This window comes from Stenella coeruleoalba (genome assembly GCF_951394435.1).
Source record: "Stenella coeruleoalba genome assembly, chromosome: 19".
In the NCBI taxonomy this organism is placed as follows: Eukaryota; Metazoa; Chordata; class Mammalia; order Artiodactyla; family Delphinidae; genus Stenella; species Stenella coeruleoalba.
This window is the reverse complement of record NC_137165.1, coordinates 32,225,829-32,246,272: the sequence shown is the minus strand read 5'-3', so window position 1 is coordinate 32,246,272 and position 20,444 is coordinate 32,225,829. Positions and strand designations below refer to the sequence as shown.

General features: G+C 40.3%; 2 protein-coding genes across 4 annotated transcripts in view; one reads left to right on the top strand and one right to left on the bottom strand.

The window, feature by feature from the left end:
* The window catches only part of VMP1 (vacuole membrane protein 1), a 128,531-nt gene extending 122,016 nt beyond the window's left edge, over positions 1–6,515 (bottom strand). The window contains exon 1 of one of the 2 annotated variants that reach the window (XM_079905408.1): positions 6,394–6,515. The gene's annotated coding sequence lies outside the window, so the exon portion shown is untranslated. The remainder of the gene's footprint in view (positions 1–6,393) is intronic. The other variant, XM_079905407.1, reaches the window with a different exon arrangement.
* Positions 6,516–6,709: 194 nt separating this feature from the next.
* Positions 6,710–19,455, top strand: PTRH2 (peptidyl-tRNA hydrolase 2). Of its 2 annotated transcripts, none has more exons than XM_079905710.1 (2): positions 6,710–6,786; positions 16,761–19,455. In XM_079905710.1, the coding sequence occupies exon 2, from the start codon at positions 16,761–16,763 to the stop codon at positions 17,298–17,300; it is 540 nt and encodes a 179-aa protein (XP_079761836.1). In that variant the 5' UTR covers positions 6,710–6,786; the 3' UTR covers positions 17,301–19,455. The 2 variants fall into 2 exon arrangements, with proteins under 2 accessions (XP_079761836.1, XP_079761837.1); XM_079905711.1 differs by having other exon boundaries at positions 6,718–6,805.
* Positions 19,456–20,444: the final 989 nt, after the last annotated feature.

The following is a 20,444-nucleotide window of genomic DNA, read 5'->3' as shown; positions in this document are numbered from 1 at the left end:
TATAATCCACTACATCACTCTTTACATGCATTCTTTGGCAAGAATTAGGAAGGACGACAATAGCAGAGTTTGGGAAACAACTTGTAAAGCTGAATACTGGCATACCCTTGTTAGAATTCTATGCCTAGGTACATAGCCAAAAGAACCTCTTGCACATGTGAAGAGCCAATATGTACAATAATATTTTTAGCAACATTGGTCTTAATAGCAAAAGCTATAAACTACTCAAATGTCCACTGTCAGGAGAACAGATAAATAAATTAAGGTACAATGAAATATTACACAGCTGTGAAAATAAATTTTTCATTTACTCATTTAACAAATATTTACTGAGTACATACTATGTGCCAGGCACAGTGTGAGATGCTAGAGACACAGCAGTAAACAGACAAATATTCAAACATATTATCAGATAGTAGTAAGTACTACAAATGAAAAATAAAGAAATTTGGTATGTGTGCATATGTATGTGTCTGTGCACAATATTTAACAGGGTGGATAGAGAAGCTTTATCTGAGAATCTGACATTAGAAAAGGACCATGGAAAAATATGGGTAAGAGCACTGTAGGGAAAGAAAAAAAAAAGTGCAAAGACTTTGAGGCAGGAGTCTGTCTGGCATGTTCCACTTACCAATAGTTATTAAGGTTACTGATAAATTCAAACACTTAAGTTTCTAAAACTTACAGTTTCATAGATATAGAAATACTATAGATACTCTCTGATTATTTTAAAAAATTAAAAGAAAATTCCTCTGCCCCATAGAAGCAGTACTAAAAGCTCCTCTAGGGAATCCCCTGGCAGTCCAGTAGTTCGGACTCCATGTTCTCATTGCCAAGGGCCCAGGTTCGATCCCTGGGTGGGGAACTAAGATCCCACATCCGCATGCCACGTGGTGCGGGGCCCCCCTCAAAACACAAAACAACTAAACATGCAATTATCATACAGCTACCAATCATACTCTGTACTATCTCTGCAACTTCCTATAATTACTTTAAAGTAAAAATTGAAAAATATGTATAAAAAATAATATCTCCTCTAAATAGATCTTAAAAACTTATAAGGAGCAGAAGAATCTTGTATATTCGCTTGATTAAACGCTTTTCAAATGTGGTGACCTGAAAGTTTCTGGAAGGAACCAGACTCAAATGATGAGTTTAGGGCTTCCCTGGTGGCGCAGTGGTTGAGAATCCGCCTGCCGATGCAGGGGACACGGGTTCGTGCCCCGGTCTGGGAAGATCCCACATGCCGTGGAGTGGCTAGGCCCGTGAGCCATGGCCACTGAGCCTGTGCATCCGGAGCCTGTGCTCCGCAACGGGAGAGGCCACAACAGTGAGAGGCCCGCGTACCGCAAAAAAAAAAACCAAACAATGATGAGGTTAGAAGTAGCTAGTCAGATCAACCAATTCAACCTTACTGGACTTTATTCTCTCCTCATATAGACCAGAGAGTGGCATTTGACAGACCTGACCATTTCTTAAGAGAATTCTTAATAAGCAAAGACTTCCGCATGCTCTAACATATAAAATTTTTAAAAAATGAAAAATCTTGCTCCCCTCTGTCCCTCATCTGTCTAGTACTCTCTAGGTGGAACCACTTTTATGAGTTCTGTGTACCCCATCATTCTTTCTTTAAACACTCCTTAGTCTCCTTTGCCAGCTCTCTTTTACCTGACCTGGGACCTCTCCTCTTCCCTGTTTCCCCCAAGTGACTTATCTAGCTGCACGGTTTAAAATACTAGCTTGAATTTGTATTTTTCGTCCTGACCTCTAGATTGGAACACCTAATAGCAGCACTTAGATGATTCCCAGGCACCTCAAATTCAACACGCGCTTTTTTCTCCCTCCCCAGCCCTCTTCCTGTAACAAACCTGGCCCTCCCAAAACCTTCCCTCTCCCACTACTTGGCACAACCATCCACCAAGTTACTGAATCCAGAGGCACAGCCATCCTTGACTCTTCTCAATTCCTTACACCTCACATCTAATCCAGGACCAATCCTGTTCCAGATATATGTAGTATCCACCCACTGCTCTCCACTTTTTTGCCACCACTCTGGTCCAGGCCATTTTCATCTCTCGCTTGGACTACTCAATGGACTCCTAACGTCTCTCTCCATTTCTACTCTTGTCCCCTTCAATTCATCCTTCACACATGAGCAAGAGTAAACTACTTATAAATCATACTACTCTACTTGTAACTGTAGAATGACTTCCTAATTACACTCAAAATCAAATCCAAACTCATTTTCATGGCCTGCAAAGTTCTACATAACTTGGACCATGAATGTTTCTTATCTCATCTCATGTCACTATATTCTAGGTGTACGATACTAGAGTCTTAAACAAGCATATATCCACATTAAATCTCTCTCAGACCCTTGATTGTTTCCTTCATAATATTTATGACACTGTGCTTATTCTTCCTTTTTTTTTTTTTTTGTGGTACGCAGGCCTCTCACTGTTGTGGCCTCTCCCGTTGTGGAGCACAGGCTCCGGATGCGCAGGCTCAGCAGCCATGGCTCATGGGCCCAGCCGCTCCGCGGCATGTGGGATCCTCCCAGACCAGGGCACGAACCCGTGTCCCCTGCATTAGCAGGCGGACTCCCAACCACTGCGCCATCAGGGAAGCCCTTATTCTTTCATTTTTGTATTATTTTTTTCTCTCTGTCAGGCTCCTAACTAAAATATCTATTAGTTTTTGTTCCCCACTGTTTTTCCCAGAACCTGGTAAAAGGCTTAAGACACAAGATGTTTGTTCACTGATTGGATGAATGAACAGATAAATATGACAATAGATATCACTGCAAAATAATCTGCTCATGCAAAGAAAGTAAGTGCTAGAAGACATTGTTAAATATCAAACCCCCAAATTTCAATTCTCAAATTCTGTGTTGTGGCTTACACATATAATGTAAACTGTTAATAACACAAAAAGGTTGAGATAATGGCCTACAAGAATGACTCATTTGGTTAAGAATCCCGCATATGTTGTAAAACATTCACGAAATGTGAATATATACATATATATATTTACTGAAACTTCATTAATAATGAGCAAACAATAATCAAGTAAGCAGGAACACAAAGATATGCTTTCGAAAGAGGGCTGGAAAAAGTTCTTAGTAACTGCTCAGTAGGCCATATGATAATGATGACACAACAATCATGGTTAACTATATGCCAGGCACTGTTCTAAATGCTTTACTTAAATCTATTCACTTAACCCTAACAATAAAGGTGTGTACTAACTTCAATATCTAGGAGGAAACTGAGATAATAAGAGGTTAAGTAACTAGACTAGCCCAAGGGTTGCACAGTAGTAGACCTGGAATTTGAACTAAGGCAATCTAAATTCATAGCCTAGGCTCTTAACACTATCTACGTAGTCCTTCCAGGAAAATCTATAAAGACCAAGGTTTTATTAATGAACCTCTAGAACAAGAGAAAACACCACGGTGACCTACTAAGAAGATTTTTTTATTTCTGGAACACTGACAAACTCTTTAAATTATAGTCAGAGACTAAACAAGTTTTGTGAAATCAATGGAAGCAAAAGGATTCTCACCAAGACAAAAAATAAACTCTTCTACAGTGGCTATTTACCTAGAATGAAATAATTATATTAAAATTACAAACAGCTTGGGAAAATTTTTTATCAGGAGCAAAGAAATTATTATAGTTTCCTCCTATCATTAGCAATGACACTCACTCAGTAGAGACATGTGTTACAAAGATCCTCTGTCTTTTCCACTTGCCAGAAAGAAGACACCTTGATACCTGATAGTAATGAAGCATGAACTCAGAATAACTATTCTGAAGAACAGAACTAACTTTTTTCTATCCTTATTCCATTCCACCACAAATTTTGCCAAGCATAGTTTTTGTTTTCCTAGAATTTACAAGACTGAAAATCAGGTAAAAAGGGAAAAAAATGTACATACACATACAGATCCCTTTAATACATAAGAAAACCATTTTCATGCAAACCAAGAAATACTGCGAAACCAAATAAAGATGCCTGGAGACAACCTTAGCAGAAAGAAAGAACACTTGGGACCTCAGTTCCAGTTCAGGCTCTGGCGCTACCTAAGCCATATGACCTCAGGCAAGCCAATTACTGATTGTTTCTGGGCCCTAATTTTCTCCTCTGTTAGATGAGAAGAATCTAACTCTGTGTTCACAGAGGTTGCTTCTAATTCTAAATATTGCTTTCAATAGGTTTCAGTGAAATAATATAAGTAAGGCTTTAGTTAACTATATGTAAGTGCCCAAAAGTTCAACTTCCTCTGCACGTGGAAATTCTTAAGTAACAATACCTGATGGCCAAAAAGGATCAAATTTAAACTCCCAAATGCAAAACTAAACTCATTCTGAAGTCACCTACTTATAAACCAAGGTGACTAATACAGTGGATTACAGTTTCAAACTATTCCTGATTAGCTTTTATTGCGTTCAAAAGGAGGGCAAAGATCATCTCAGAAAAGTGTGTGACAAATTTCAGATAAATAACACACTTAATATAAAACATCAAATTTTGAAATGATGCAAAGTAACAGTATTCTGCACTGATATATTTCCTGCTTTCAGAGTAAAATGACAATATCACCATATTTTCATTTACATAGTGATTTCACATTTACTATCTCCCTTCATCGCTGTAAAAATCCTATGAAGTGAGCAGTACTTTAATCAACACAATTCAGATCAGCTCAGAAAGTTAGGTAACTTGCCAACCTATGCTCAGTAAGTGTTGGAACCAAGATTCCAATCTAGGTCTTCTGATTTAAAGTTTAATGATGTTTGCAATCCTAAAAACTGGTAATTCAAGCCAAAGGCAGGAAGAAGTTGGAAAGTGAGAAAGTTTGGATAATCAGTCCCTGGATAACTGGACTGAACAAAAAGAATATAAGACCAGGTGTGGCAGTTATAAAGTAAAAAAGCAAATTTACCAGCTGTTAAAAATAGTAACATCTAATTTATATAATTCCACATTTCAAAAATTTTTTGCCTCACTTCAAAGACAAGTGTGAAAAAAATTTCTAACTCAAAAATAAGAACAATATGTAAATAAACAACAAATTGATTAAACTAGCTCTAAAGCATTAAATTGCTAAAAGGTATTAAAACATTTACTGAAGTATTTCAGAAACTTGGTTATTCTGGACTGTGAATCAAGGAATTAAACTATATTAATCAAGTAGGATATATTCCTCAAAGGAAAAAAAATGCTCCAGTGTTTTAAAATAATACAGGCAAATAAGTAAAATATAAAAGATTTCTACTGTAAAGTCATTTCACACGTACACAAATTGGCCACATTTGTCTGGGTACCACCACCTCTTCCAAAGGTCAATAAAAAAATAATCTATAATGCATAAAATGTTGCCTAGTAAATAGCAGTTTCTTACTATCATCATTTATGCTAAGAATACACAACGAAAATCAGGGCTAATGATAATACAATTAACAGGTAGTAGCAGAACATTAAATTCTCTATCATTACAACATTAGAAATACTTGTACGAACTTCTCCAAAGGATCAGTGCAATCTGTCTACAGAATTTCTGACAAGCCCCAAAGGAGAACTGAAAGACATTAAAGTTAGGAAAAGGAGCTATGTTATCAAGACAGGTAAACAGTGCCAGAGCCTATATGAGAGTTTTGCATGAATTTGCAGGAAAACAAAAGACAACAGTGCAAAACTTACTGGAGGTCACAAGTAATCTTAAGCAGCGTGACACAGGGTCACATACGGCTTACTGAAAGTTTAGAGATTAAGCTAACCTTCATGTTTTATTGCAAATACCTCCACTGTAAAGAAATTCAGGGGGTCAGGGATTTGGAAAAGGCAGAGAACGCTATTCTTCATGAAAGTAGTGGGAAATAACGTGAAGGTCCTCTGCAAGAGATCTACGGAGGGAAGGCCCCATTCCCTTGGCCACCAACGCTTTAGAAGGCACTTGCACGTCTGAATTTTGTTTAGAAATGGTTACAAAACAGAATCATGTGCTAGTGGTTGGCGGGGTGGGGGGGGGCAAGAAACCAACGGACAAATGCTGAGAAACAGCTTGGTCATCAGCAAGGAAGACCTTCCTCGTTTACTCTAAGGTCCTAGACACCCAGAGAGGAAGAGGAGATGGGTACTCTACAGAAGCTCAGAACGGCTTCCAAGTTCGCCTTGATGAGAGGGAATGGTTGGGAGTCCAGTACGGGTGGCCAACCACGGGGAGGTGTCCCAAATATCTACTGCCAGACTGAGACAGTCAGCAGCGCTCTAAAGCACTGCTTGAAGTCAAAATCACGGTGCCCTAGATCTGCACCGTCTAAGTGCAGAAGAAGCCAAGCTCTGAGGATAGCCTCAGGCGTCCGTCCCCAATTCCCCGCTCTCGCTTACCTACCCGCTCTGACTCCGGCTTCTCCGGATCTCCTGATCTCGGATCCTGGAAGCGGCTCACGACTGACTCTCACACCCGCCGCAGGGCTCCGGCCAACCGGAACTAGCTTACGTCACTTCCGGTCCGTTTCCCCTCCGGGAGACCGCCTCCAGAAGAAAAACGTTCCCCCCTCCTTTCGACCCCCTCAGCTGACAGTCGCGGGATTTCAGTTCGAGTGTGGGTTAGGGACTTGTGGGCGGGGCGAGAGGAAGAATGACTGTTCTGTTCGCGGTTCTTGATCCGGAACTTGTTGTCAAGGAACCCCGGAAGGGGTAACTCGCGCGAGAGAAGGGTCTGTTACCCACAAGTGAGGAACGCAAAGCCGCTGCTGAGTTGGAGGAGAGGTTTTCTAGGTAGGTCAGCCTCTCACAGGTAGGGGGATGTTCTTCATTTTGTCTCCAATTGGAATGTTTCTTCCTATCTAATTTTATAACCACCCCCTTACCCTTTCATCTTCTTCGTAAACTGTCTTCCGCCCAGTGGCCGCCGGAGCCACTGTTCCGGTTCGGCCAGTAGTCTTTTGGAAGAAAGGACCAAGCTGCTGGGGAGGGGAAGGACCCAGAATTTCTAGTTCCCAGGCAACGCCTCCATTGAGGCAGCATTGATGGATTCGTTCCGAATGTGAGAAAATACCGAGCAGGCCTCACACTCTGCTGAGTATTTATTGAGTACCCACAGCGTAGCAAGTTGTTGAGTCCTACGAGGAAAGAAAAGGCCTCCAAGAATATGATCGAAAAATTGCCTCCTTGTGTCACACAGACATAATGTCTAAAGGAGTATTTAATACGTTAACAATCCCAGGCACTGTACTAGACGTTGAGAATTATGCTCTACAGTGGTTATGTGTTATTGTTACAGCGGCTCTGGAAAGTAAATAATTAAGACTGACTGGGGGGTGGTAAAGACTTAAGAGACAGGTTTGGTTTGAACTACACCTTCATGGGTGAAGAGGATTTTTTGTGTGTTTAATTGGAGAAAATTATTTCAGGGAGAGATTGCTGCTTGAAAATACCTAGCCATTTGGTGTGGCTGAACAGTACACTGTGTAGCAGGAGAGGAGGATAAAGTAGGTTGAAACCAAATTGCGTAGTTCTTTGAATTCCTGCAAAGGGATTTATGTTTTATTGTTACCCCACCGAACTTGGGTCCACTCACCCAACGGGTAGCAAACGGGTACCCAAAGGGTACTGACACCGGGTTGTGGTGAAAGAAAGCACAGTCTTTATTGCAGGGCCCCAAGCAAGGGAGTGGGAGACAAGCTTCAAATCCACTCCAACTTGGTGTTTGAGTTAGGGGTTTTTTTAAAGGGGAAGAACAAAGAGGCTGGAATTAATCATCTTGTAACATTTCTGTGACTTTCCTTAATTGTAGTTTCAGGAGTCAGGATGTCTCTGGTTTATGATTCTCTGGCCAGGTGGTCTATGGCTCGAGGTCTGTTAGCTCATCTTGCCCTGGAGAAACAACCTGAGTGGTAGATGATATCTACAACAGCAGTTTTAGTGTATTGACAGTGTTATTGACAACAATTTTAGTCATCAACTCTGGTTGGTTAGTATTCAGTTAGTGCAGGGTTGAGGTCACCGCGGACAAGAAAAGGGATAAAGTTTTGGTTAGAGAGATTAATCATAAACTCGGTAAGGGACTCAGTTTTAGGGGGACTTGGTTTCCTTATTCCTTAGGCTTTTATCCAGTGATTTTCGAGCAGAGAAATTACAGGATCAGATTTGTGCTTTAGAAGTACAATTAATTATAATGGCAGATGGACTAGGATGAACTAGGGCACAAGTGAACCAAATATGGAAAGATTACAGGAAGTTTGAGAGGGAAGGGAAGATACTGAGTTCAGTGTAGGACACAGTTTAGACCACTTCATAGACATCTAAGTGGTAAAATCTAGCAGAAGTTGGAAGTTCAAGTGTGGTGCCCAGGGAGACGCTCTAGGAATCCTCAGCATTTGTTAATTCAGGAATGAGTGAGATTCTTCATTTCACAAACTATTTATTGTCTATCTCCTCCTACTAGATTGTTCAGTGCTCTTCTCCAGGGTCCAGAACTGTGCACAATAGGCCCTCAGTAAATATTGCTTGATTAATTGATTGAATGGAAAGAGAGTATATAAACCAGCCCTGTTCAATAGAACTTTCTGCAGTCATGGAAATGTTCCATATCTCGCTAACTCATAGAGTGGCAGCTAGCCACTTTTAAGCTGTTGAGCTATTGAGCACTTGAAATATTGTTAAATGTAACTGAAGAACTGAATTTTCATTTAGTTTTAATTTAAGTTTAAATGACTACGTTTGGCTAATGGTTGCTGTATAGGACAACGTAGGTACAGACTGAAGAGAGGCCCAAATGTGTAAGCTTGGATAATACATACAGCAGGAGACAACAGAGGACATACAACCAGAAAAAGAGACTGGAAAAAAGGTATCAGAAAGATAGGATGATACTAGGGTGAACGTTGGGTTAGAGAATTCAAGGGAAGAAAGCTTAAAGAAAAGTTGTCAGTGAGTGGTGCAGAAAACTCAAGATGAGGCCTAAAAAGAGGCAGCTGCGTTTGGCAATTAACTGGTGTCTGATTCCTTAGCAGTTTCAGTTGAGTGGGGAAGGGAGACAGGTAACTGAAGAAGTTTAGAGATGAAGGGAAGAGGAAAAGTGAGGCAGTGGTTTAAGGGTCAAAGAGGAAGGATTTTTAGGTTGGAAAAGGCCAAGGAGCGGTAGCCAGTGGAACAGGATAAATGGGGGTAGCATGCCTCAGAAGGTAATGGAATCATGAGCATTGGTGAAAGAGGTTTAATCTGGCTGAGAAATTAGAAGGCACCAAGAGGAGGGTTTTATAGGACATGTTCTTTTGGCAGTGCCGTCATTGCCCGGGATTGTCTATGAGACTAAGATAGTTATTTTTACCTTAGTCTCAAGCACTGGGTTTATTGATACATGTTTATAATAGATATGCAGAAAAGGGGACAGGCTGAAACACTTTTTACAGGAGTTAGATGTTGATCTGATCAGGCTGATAGGAGATTAGAACATCGTAAAGAATAGAGATGCTAGTATTAATTTCAACATTTTAGAATTAGAGACCTCATAAGATATGGGACAGAAGTGATAAACAAGCTTGGTTATTTCTGGAACTTTTTCTGCTTTCTGTTTATGATGACTCTTACTGGTATATCTGTTTTTAAATAAAGCTGAGAAAATGCGAAACTTTCCATCATGACCTTTTAGACGAGTATGTTCAACATATACTCATGTGTAGTTCCTTTCTCCAGATAGTACCTGAGTCTGGTATGTGGGATATTTGGTTATTTTGCAACCTAGAAATTGGTGCAGAGAATCCTTCTAATTCTTGACATAGAAGTTTGTGTGTGTGTGTGTGTGTGTGTGTGTGTGTGTGTGTGTGTGTGTGTGTATTTATATATATATATATATATAATTGAATATTTGTTGTATTTGTAGTCTGGTTGTTAGATTATCAGAGAGAAGTCCTGCTGATATGTAAGCATCATGTAGTAACTCAATGATAGATGCATTATGAGATGATGTGGGTTCTAGTAAGAATTAAATTTTATTTTCTTTTTTTGTGGCTGCAAAGGCGTCTAGAGCCTTAAAGTACCATGTCAGTACAGCCCTGTCACCATTTTAGGCACACCAGTGAAAGAGGACTGAAACTAGGTGCTGATGACTTAACCATTTATGATGGTCATTCCTTGTCATTCTCCTTTTATCCCTAAATGCTTGTTTCCTCAAGGTTCTGTTTAGCCATTTCTTCCCTCGATATACTTGACCCAGTGGCCTTACCCACTTTCATCACTTCAGTAATCTCAGTTACATATTAATTTCTTTTAAATATGTATTTCTAGCCTAAGCTTATCTTCTGACCTCTTAAATGATATATCTTTTTTTTTTTTCCTGGACATCTCAACCAGGATGTCTTTTGGTCAAACCAGACGTAATATATCTAAAACTGATTTTAGTATCTTTTACTTTCAAACCTTCTCTTTCACCAGAATCCCTTCATCAGTAAATAGTATACTTGCAATCTCCATTTGTTCAAATCTAGGTGTCATTCTAAACTTCTCCCTTTCTTTTATCATCAGACTTCCAGTGAGTCACCAAATCATACAGGTGTGCCTCAGCCACTTCTTTCCTTTCCCATTGTCACTACTCTTCTCTGAGTGACTGTCATCTCATCTAGACTACTGGGAAAGGCAACAGAGTAGTGTTAAGAACACAGGCTCTGGAGTCAGGCTACCATTTACTAGCTTTGTGAACTTGGGTGAGCTACTTATATTCTCTGTACCCCAATTTTCACGTCTGAAAAAAATGGGGATAATCTGTATTTACCTTAAAGGACTGTTGGGAACATTGAAGGAGACAATTCATGTAGAGTGTCAATACCTAATGTACACCTAATATAAAACCTAATTTAGCAATTATTAACTGTTACTATGATTACATTATAGCAGCCTCCTGATCAATCCCCTGTATCTGTTCTTACCAGCTTCTAATTCATTCTTTATACTGAAGTCCCAGGTGATCTCTTAGAAAACAAAAATCATTTCCCTGCAGCAGCTTCTCATTGTCCTTAAGGTAAATTCCAAACCATCTAACATGGCTTACAAGGCCTTCTGTGATCTGCCCTTCTTTCTCACTTTGTTCTCTGCAGCTCTTTCTCTCCACCTTCCAGCAGTCTGGACTGCTTTCAGGTCATTTGACATATTGTATTTCTCTCCTCTGGCCTGCCCACTTGGTGTTCTTTCTGCCTGAAATGATCTTCCATCCTTCTATCTTCTTACTGATCCTTTGTTGCATTTTAAATATTTCTTTGACGAGGCCTTCCCTGACCTCCTACACTGAGCTAAAGCACTTTATGTACTCCCCAACACCTTTTTTTAAAAAAATATTTATGTATGTATTTATTTATTTATGGCTGTGTCAGGTCTTAGTTGCGGCACGTGGGATCTTTCATTGCAGTGCGCAGGTTCTTCGTTGCGGCATACGGGCTTCTCTGTAGTTGTTATGCACGGGATCTCTAGTTGTGGCACGAGGGCTCAGTAGTTGCGGCTCACAGGCTCTCTAGTTATAGTATGTGGGCTCCAGAGCACGTAAGGTCTGTAGTTGCGGTACGTGGGCTCAGTAGTTGCAGCACGCAGGCTTAGTTGCCCCGCAGCATGTGGGATCTTAGTTCCCCAACCAAGTATCGAACCTGTGTCCCCTGCATTAGAAGGCAGACTCTTTTTTTTGTTTGTTTTTTTGTTTTTTGGCTGCGTTGGGTCTTCGTTGCTGCACGCCAGCTTTCTCTAGTTGTGGTGAGCAGGGGCTCCTCTCCGTTGCAGTGCGCAGGCTTCTCATTGTGGTGGCTTCTCTTGTTGTGGAGCACGGGCTCTAGGTGCATGGGCTTCAGTGGTTGTGGTGCGTGGGCTTAGGAGTTGTGGCTCAAGGGCTCTAGAGCACAGGCTCAGTAGTTGTGGCACACGGGTGTAGTTGCTCCTTGGCATGTAGGATCTTCCCAGACCAGGGATCGAACCCATGTCTCCTGCATTGGCAGGCAGATTCTTAACCACTGCACCACCAGGGAAGTCCTGGAAGGCAGATTCTTAACCACTGGACCACCAAGGAAGTTCTCCCTAATGCCTTTTCATAACATTTACCAGCCATGTAATTATTTGTCTTCTCCTCCACTCATCTCTGAACAACTGGCAGTGGCCTGTATTGTTCACCGTATTCCTAGTCTCACAAGGTATGTGTCTGGTACATAGGAAGTCAGCAAACATTTGGGTTTTTTTTAACTTCTCTTTGCCTCAGTTTCCTCATTTTCAATATATAGAATTAATGCTAACTTCTTACAGTTATGTGGATCAAATGACACAATACATTCAAAGTACCACTGAAGCTTTGAGCTATGACAACATGAAGTTTTCTTAAAATAAAATGAAAGAAATTCAAAATTAGGACTGAGTCATCTCTAAACCACTACCAGAACATAAGCTCCATGAGAGAAGGGACTTTTTCTCCTTTGTGTGCTCCTGTATTCCCCCAGATCCTAGAGCAGAACCAGTTAATATTTGTGGGAGGAAGGAGGCAATATATCATAAAAATAAAAGAATTAAGAAAGCAGATGAGCTTAATGACACACTTCTGACTATAATTCAGATAACCTATTTCTGTAGCTACACTCGGGACTTTCCATCACGTTATAATGTTCCATTTCCAAACTCAAAACCCCAGACATCTCTCTCTAACCACAGCCATCTGCCTTTCCAGCTTACTTCCATCATACCTTTTCTTAATAGCATGTGCATATCCTCTGTCACCTTCCTGTCCTTAAATCATTTTATAAGAATGTGGATTTCATGGCTTATCATTTCAAACATTCTTGCCTTCACCCTAAATTCCCTTATGCCCCTTATCTTGGTGCTTACTCTTAGTAGAATTCAAACTTGGATAAATCCAACTATCTGTCGTAGATGGGGAGGATGAAGGAAGAATATAGGTACAGCAGATTTAGTTTATATGTTTGGAGGCAGAGGTTATGTGGTTTTAGTCTTCTGGCTTCTATTTTCTCTGTGAAGTATGAAGTCATCTCTTCTATATTTTTACCTATACTCAGGCTGCTAAGTACTGCTGGAGAAGATCATAACTGGTAGGTATGGTACCGTTATAAAATCATTACTAATCCTAACCATGTTTTCAATGTTCCTCTGCAATCCTGCTGTGTTTTGCTGTAACTTTTATTTCAGTCTTCCTCTTCTCAACTTTGACTTTTGTACAAAATAACTCCAAGAAACAATTTCCTGCTTCCAAATCCACAGCCCTACCTGCATCTAAACCTGTCACATTGGGAAAGGTGTCCCTTCTTTCCAAGACCAAATCTCTTCACAGGGACTTAGGTGCCTCCCACCTACTGCTTTGTATTATTAATTATTCTTTCCCTATCTTGAGCATCTACCTACCTTTTCTCTGGGTCCATCCATTAACATATAAATATGTTCAACATTTGTATATACTCATCTTTCCATCCTAAGAGGGAAAAAAAAAAACCTTTCCTTTTTCTTCACAGCCCCTTGTATCTGTTGCTTTATCTTTCTGCTTTGCTTTCACTTTGTTTCTCTTTCTTGACCCCGCCTCAAACTACCTTCTGCCCCACAACTACCCCACATTAGTTTTTTCCCAAAACTAATGGACTGTCTCAGAGTGCTCTCAGCTTCTGGAAATACGTTCCTCACCACATTGTCCTGGTATTCCTGCCTCTGTATCTGTAAAAGTTGGCCATTTAAGAAGGCAGCTCCAGGGACTTCCCTGGTGGTGCAGTGGTTAAGAATCCGCCTGCCAATGCAGGGGACACGGGTTTGAGCCCTGGTCGGGGAAGATCCCACACGCCACGGAGCACCTAAGCCCGTGCACCACAGCTACTGAGCCTGCGCTCTAGAGCCCACGAGCCACAACTACTGAGCCCGTGTGCTACAACTGCTGAAGCCCACGCACATAGAGCCCATGCTCCACAACATAGAGGAGCCACCGCAATGAGAAGCCTATGCACCACAGTGAAGAGTAGCCCCCTGCTTGCGCAACTAGAGGAAGCCCGTGCGCAGCAACAAAGACCCAACCCAGCCAAAAATAAATAAATTTTAAAAAAGAAAGAAAGAAAGAAAATAACAAGTGTTAGTGAGGATATGGAGAAATTGAACCATTTAAAAAAAAAAACAGGTAGCTCCAGACAGGATCCAACTAGAGAAGGAGATGCATGAACTACTATAAAATGCAGAGATTTTTTGGTAGGTGTTCAGAAAGTAACTGAATAGTAAAGGATTCTGATGGACTCCAAGGAAGTGGAGATACAGGTTTTATAACATTAAGTAGCAATTTCAGGGAAATTAGTTTTGTTCTGGGGAGGGCAGGGTTTGAATTTGACATTGCAAATGTGGGGACATTGGGTTGTTTCACTTTTTTATTAACTGTACGTTTGACTTAGAAAAGCAAGATACATAGTATAGCAGTGTAATGTGTTAAATTATATTTTTATAGTTTGGAGACAAAAGAATTTATAGTCATTTTCTTTTCCTTCAGATATTAAGTGTACTCCATCATTCTCTAACAATTACTGAAGGTCTGTTAGCCCAATTTATCTCATAATCCTCCCAATCCTTCTTTGAGATCTGGAGACAGCCATGACTTATATGAAGATCTGTTTGCAAAGGCATTGGTTTTTTTGTTTCTGAATTAGAGACTTCAGTCATAAGGCACTAGAGAAGCGCTCTCAACCCTACCAGGCCCAACACACAGTTTTTAAAAAAATAAAGTCACTTGCAACGAATGTAAAATGATATAGCCATTTTAGATAATAGTTTGGCAGGTCCTCAAAGTTACAGAGTTGCTGTATGACCCAGCAGTGAGACTTCTAGGTATAAGCCCAAGACAAGTGAAAACAAATGTCCACACAAAAACTTGTATTTATAGCAGCATTATTAATAGTAGCCAAAAGGTAGAAACAACCCAGATGTCCATCAACTGATGAACAGATAAATAATATGTGGTATACCCATACAATGGAATATTATTCATCAGTAAAAAAAGGAATGAAGGGGCTTCCTTGGTGGCGCAGTGGTTGAGAATCTGCCTGCCAATGCAGGGGACACGGGTTCGAGCCCTGGTCTGGGAGGATCCCACATGCTGCAGAGCAACTGGGCCTGTGAGCCACAACTACTGAGGCTGCGCGTCTGGAGCCTGTGCTCCGCAACGAGAGGCCGCGACAGTGAGAGGCCCGCGCACCGCGATGAAGAGTGGCCCCCACTTGCCGCAACTAGAGGAAGCCCTCGCGCAGAAACGAAGACCCAACACAGCCAAAAACAAATAAATAAATTTAAAAAAAAAAGGAATGAAGTATTGATACATGCTACAGTGTGGATGAACCTTGAAAATATCATGCTGGATGATAGAAGCCTGAAACAAAAGGCCACATATTGTATGGTTTGATTTATATGAATGTCCAGAATAGGCAAATCCATAAAGACAAAGTAGATTAGTGGTTACCAGAGACTGGGTGAGGGAGAAATGGGAAGGGACTACTAATGGGTGTAGGGGTTTCTTTTTGGGGCAGTGAAAATGTTGTGGAATTAGATAGTGGTGATGGTTGTACAACATTGTAGATATATTAAAAAACACTGAATTGTATGCTAAAAAGGTGAATTTTGTAGTATGTGAATTACATCTCAAAAAGTTTGATTCCCTATATTCTCATTTTAAAATATTTGATAACATTGCATACTTTGCCTACCATATAATTTCAAAAACATTAATATGTTCTAATTTTAACTAAAAAGAGAATAAAAAAGGACTTTATGGTAAAATATGTATTTCCAGGACTGCCATCTATGCCACACAGATTATGCACTGTACAATTCCAAGGGCACCACTTGTAAGTTCTACAAACATGATGGCCCCATGTATTTCAATGTATAAATGCTTAGATACTATTTATTCCACTAGAAGAAACTGATGACTGTTTGTGCCTATACACTGAAGCGTCATGAATCCAACAGTCTCAAATGTAGACTGATATAAGTGCTTTATTGATGATTCAAATACCATGAACAGCTTTGCTGGGGTAATAGGAATTTCTAACATAATAAGGATAAAGGATTATCTTCCTTTGATTTATATGATAGTTATACTACTGGTAAATTGAGTGTTAAAACTATGCAAAAAATACTTTGTGTTCGTATGCAAAATGAAATTGGGTTCTACTCTCAGACATTAATAGTTTTTCATCTACAGTAATGTCCAGTGGGACAAATCTTCACATGTAAGGCTTTTAGCATTCTATGCCAAGGTCTAGTAAATGTCTGTCAGCAGTGCACCTCACTCCAGGCCCGTTGTTGTGACAACCAGGAACTTCTCTGAGGGGTTGGTACCATCCCCATTAAGAATTAATGCAGTACGAAGACACAAGTAAATAAGCACTCACTATATTCCAGAAAGAGTGAGTTAATCTTGGTTTCTCTAGATCCTTTAGGCATCTTGGTAAAACAGAACATTTCCTTTCTCCACAAGACTTAGCAAAAATTGAGGAACGGAGCTTTGTTGTATCCAAGAAAGAGATGTACTCCTCACATTGAGATTCAAAATGACCTAAACTGCTTCACCTGTATTGAACCTTTTCTAGTACGCAGGGGAGAAAAAATAGTACATGCCTAAGATCCAAAACATATTTTGCCTTTTTTCTGGATGAATTAAAATATTGCTGCTTATATACTGTCAGGATGTTTTATCTGATAAGCCTGTAACTTTCCACTGCTAGATAGTGACAACTTTCTTTTCCTTTCAGATGCTCTCCAAACCCTTGGTTATGGAATATTTGACTAATCCTGGTGCACTCAGCATGGCTGCCGGCATTGCTTGTGGCATGTGCCTGGGCTGGAGACTCCGAGAACGCTTTAGAATGATCCCCAAGAGCTCGGTGAGCGAGACAGACACTGACACCAGAACAGAAGCAAGCATCTTAGGAGAGGGTGGGGAGTACAAAATGATCCTTGTGGTTCGAAGTGACTTAAAGATGGGAAAAGGGAAAGTGGCTGCCCAGTGCTCTCATGCTGCTGTTTCTGCCTACAAGCAAATTCGAAGGAGAAACCCTGAATTACTCAAACAATGGGAAAACTGTGGCCAGCCCAAAGTGGTGGTCAGAGCTCCTGATGAAAAAACTCTAGTTGAATTATTGACCCATGCAGAAATTCTGGGACTGACTGTAAGTTTAATCGAAGATGCAGGACGTACTCAGATTGCACCAGGCTCTCGAACTGTTCTAGGAATTGGGCCAGGACCAGTAGACCTAATTGATAAGGTCACTGGCCACCTAAAACTTTACTAGGTGGAATATTGTATGATGATGGTCATCCCACCACCACAAGGGTTTGAAACTGTCAAATTCTAACAATAAAAGCTGAGTTTCTTCCCCCAACTTATGTATTCTTGAGATGAAAATCCATTCCTGTGTTCTTCTATCATGTACTTGGCCTGGTTACACAGTTATCTTGGGCTGAAAAAAAAACAAAAGTTTGGTTAATAAATACTCCTGGTGGTTCAAGAGATGGGTGCTGAAACAAGAAATATTTAAGATGAGAGGCAAAGGTCACAATAAAATTGATTACGAGGTGGGAAACAGCATTTCCTATGTGTGGTTTGGTCCCTTTGTGTGTTAATAGCTCTTCTATTACCCACCTTGGAGGATCAGGGGTCAGGGGTACTACCATTAGGTGCAAACTGTAGTTTGTTTTTCCTGCCTTCAGTTTTTGTATGACTGCCTATATTATTAATAGATCATGGGTTTAAAATCTAACTTTGTCTTAAAGCTGAGGTTTTATAGCACTGATATAACCCACCCGTGCTGTGTTTCATGTTCACTCCCTAACCCACACTGGCTAAAGTTTCTCAGCAGTGGTCCTACATCTCCTTAGTTCCCCCCTTTCCTAACAATGAAGGCATTGAAACTTGCGAAGTGACTTGTATGGACCTTGAAGGTGATAATGGGCCCACGTAAGAATTTATGGTAATTGTAAAGTGCATGTAGCTTAGCCCAACATCCCACTATTTCTTTACCTAGAACTTAAGAACTGGACAATTATTTAAGGGCACCTTATTTCCCTTTTGATCGTTATACACTTAGCATGACATGATTCCAATAATTACGTTATACCAGCTGCCCAGAATATGAAGGTTCCAGCTCCCAAGAGCCACATAGCTTCTTGACTGCTTTTTTGCAAAAAGGGATCCTGACAGGATTTCTAATTTCAGTATATCCCTAAGAACTATGATGATGTCAGGGAGAATTTTGGTAACAGGCACATGTTAAGTGACTGCAGCTCTCCATGGTTAACTTCAGCAATTAGCATTAGTTAGCAGTTAACTTCAACATAGGCAGTAATATAGCACAACCGCAAGCTCCAAGGTCAGTGGAGTCTGGGCAGAACACTAAAGACTACTGCAGCCAGTCTTAAAGGTTCTATTTTGTCAGTTTTATAGTTTACACTGGCATCTGACAGCACAGAAGAAATTGCAACTGTGAAGGATGCTACAATAGCAACTGTTTCTAAATAGAATGTTTATACTGGATTGGAAAGTGATGCAACAGCATGTAACTGAGTTGAAAAGAACCCAATCCTAAATGTATGATTCTGGCTTCGGTAATTTCTGAGGCTTGCCTCAGAGACTGATGGTTCTAGGTTCAAAAGTGCATTCCCAACAGGATGGTCTGCCGTGGCTGATACAAGTATTATTTTAATAAATCATGGCATATCTACTAGGATGAATAGTACACAAATTCTGGTAGTTATGGAAACATCATGTTTGTTTTCTAGCTCACCTGTACTTTCATATTTATTTTATAGGGTTCATAATCTTATGGTTCACAAAGTATACTCTGCAGAGCCCTTGGGGTCTCTAAGACACTTGCAGGGGGTCAAAACAATTTTCCTAATACTAAGACATTCTTTTCCTTTTCCACTGTTTTGACATTGGCAGTGATGATAAAAAAGCAATGGTGGGTAATACTGCTGGCACCTTTCACAAATCAAGGCAGGGGCACCTACCTGTACCAGTTGTCATTGTAGTTTTCATTGCCCTACACTTAGTTTAAAAAATTTCACTTCATGTCCTTGAAGAAGCAGTAAAAAATTATTAAATTTGATCCTTGACTGTTTGTTTTTATATTTTATGTAACATCAAACGCTTCTGGTGCACACTGAAGTGTGACTGTCATCTTGAGGAAAAACACTTGTGGCTGAGTCCTGAGCTGAACTAGCTGCTTTTGTCATCAAACATTTTTACTTGCAAGAACTGACAAAATCTAGTTAACCAGACCTGGATGTTTGGCAGATATAACTACAAAAAGAGTCCACATTTCAACTAACCACAAGTATCTGGAAAAGCTATTAAAATACTCCTTCCTTTCCTTATTAAATATCTGTATGAGGCCAGATTTTCTTCATATACTTCAAAACATAACAGATTGAATGCAGAAGTAGTTTTGAGAGTCCAGCAGTCTTCTGTTACAACAAACTTTAAAGAGACTTGTAAAAAATAGTACAATGCCATTCTTCTTGCTTCACTTTTGGTTGGGGAAATATGGTTAATTCATTATTGCTTACGTTAACGTTCAATGAGTTTATTAGTCATATTTAAATGGTTAATAGTTTAAAAAAATTGTTTTAACTACTAAAATACAGTAAGTATGAATAGATAAAACCCCACATAAACTAGAGCTCTTTGGGATCTTCAGTAATTTGAGTATAAAAAGGATCCTAAGAAGAAGTTTGAGAACCGCTACAGCAGCGGTCCCCAACCTTTTTGGCATGAGGGACTGGTTTCATGGAAGATAATTTTTAAACGGACTGGGGTGGGGGCAGGGGGTGGTTTTGGGATGATTCACACACATTACATTTATTGTGCACTTTATTATTATATTGTAATATATAATGAAATAATTATACAGCTCTCTATAATGCAGAATCACTGGGAGCCCTGAGCTTGTTGTCACTTGCCACTCATAGGGTTTTGATGAGAGTCTGCAGTCAAACCTCTCTGCTAATGATAATCTGTACTTGCAGCCGCTCCCCAGCGCTGGCATCACTGTCTCAGCTCCACCTCAGATCATCAGGCATTAGATTCTCACAAGGAACACGCAACCTAGATCCCTTGCATGCACAGTTCACAGTAGGGTTCATGCTCCTATGAGAATCTAATGCTGCTTCTGATCTGACAGGAGGTGGAGTTCAGGTGGTAATGCGAGCAATGGGGAGTGGCTGTAAATACAGGTGAAGCTTCACTCTCTCACCCACTGCTCACCTCCTGCTGTGAGGCCCCATTCCTAACAGGTCCCCAGGTGTTGGGGACCCCTGCATGACAGTGAGAATATCTGCATGACTAAATCAATTTATGGAAAATTAAAGCAGCCCTACTTGGAGATCATCAGTCTCTTGCTATTGTACCAATGTCTGTTGAAATGACTGTCAACAAT

Bases quoted from the DNA above. Each gene is read 5' to 3' on its own strand.
- PTRH2 (XM_079905710.1), top strand. From the start codon at position 16,761: ATGCTCTCCAAACCCTTGGTTATGGAATATTTGACTAATCCTGGTGCA.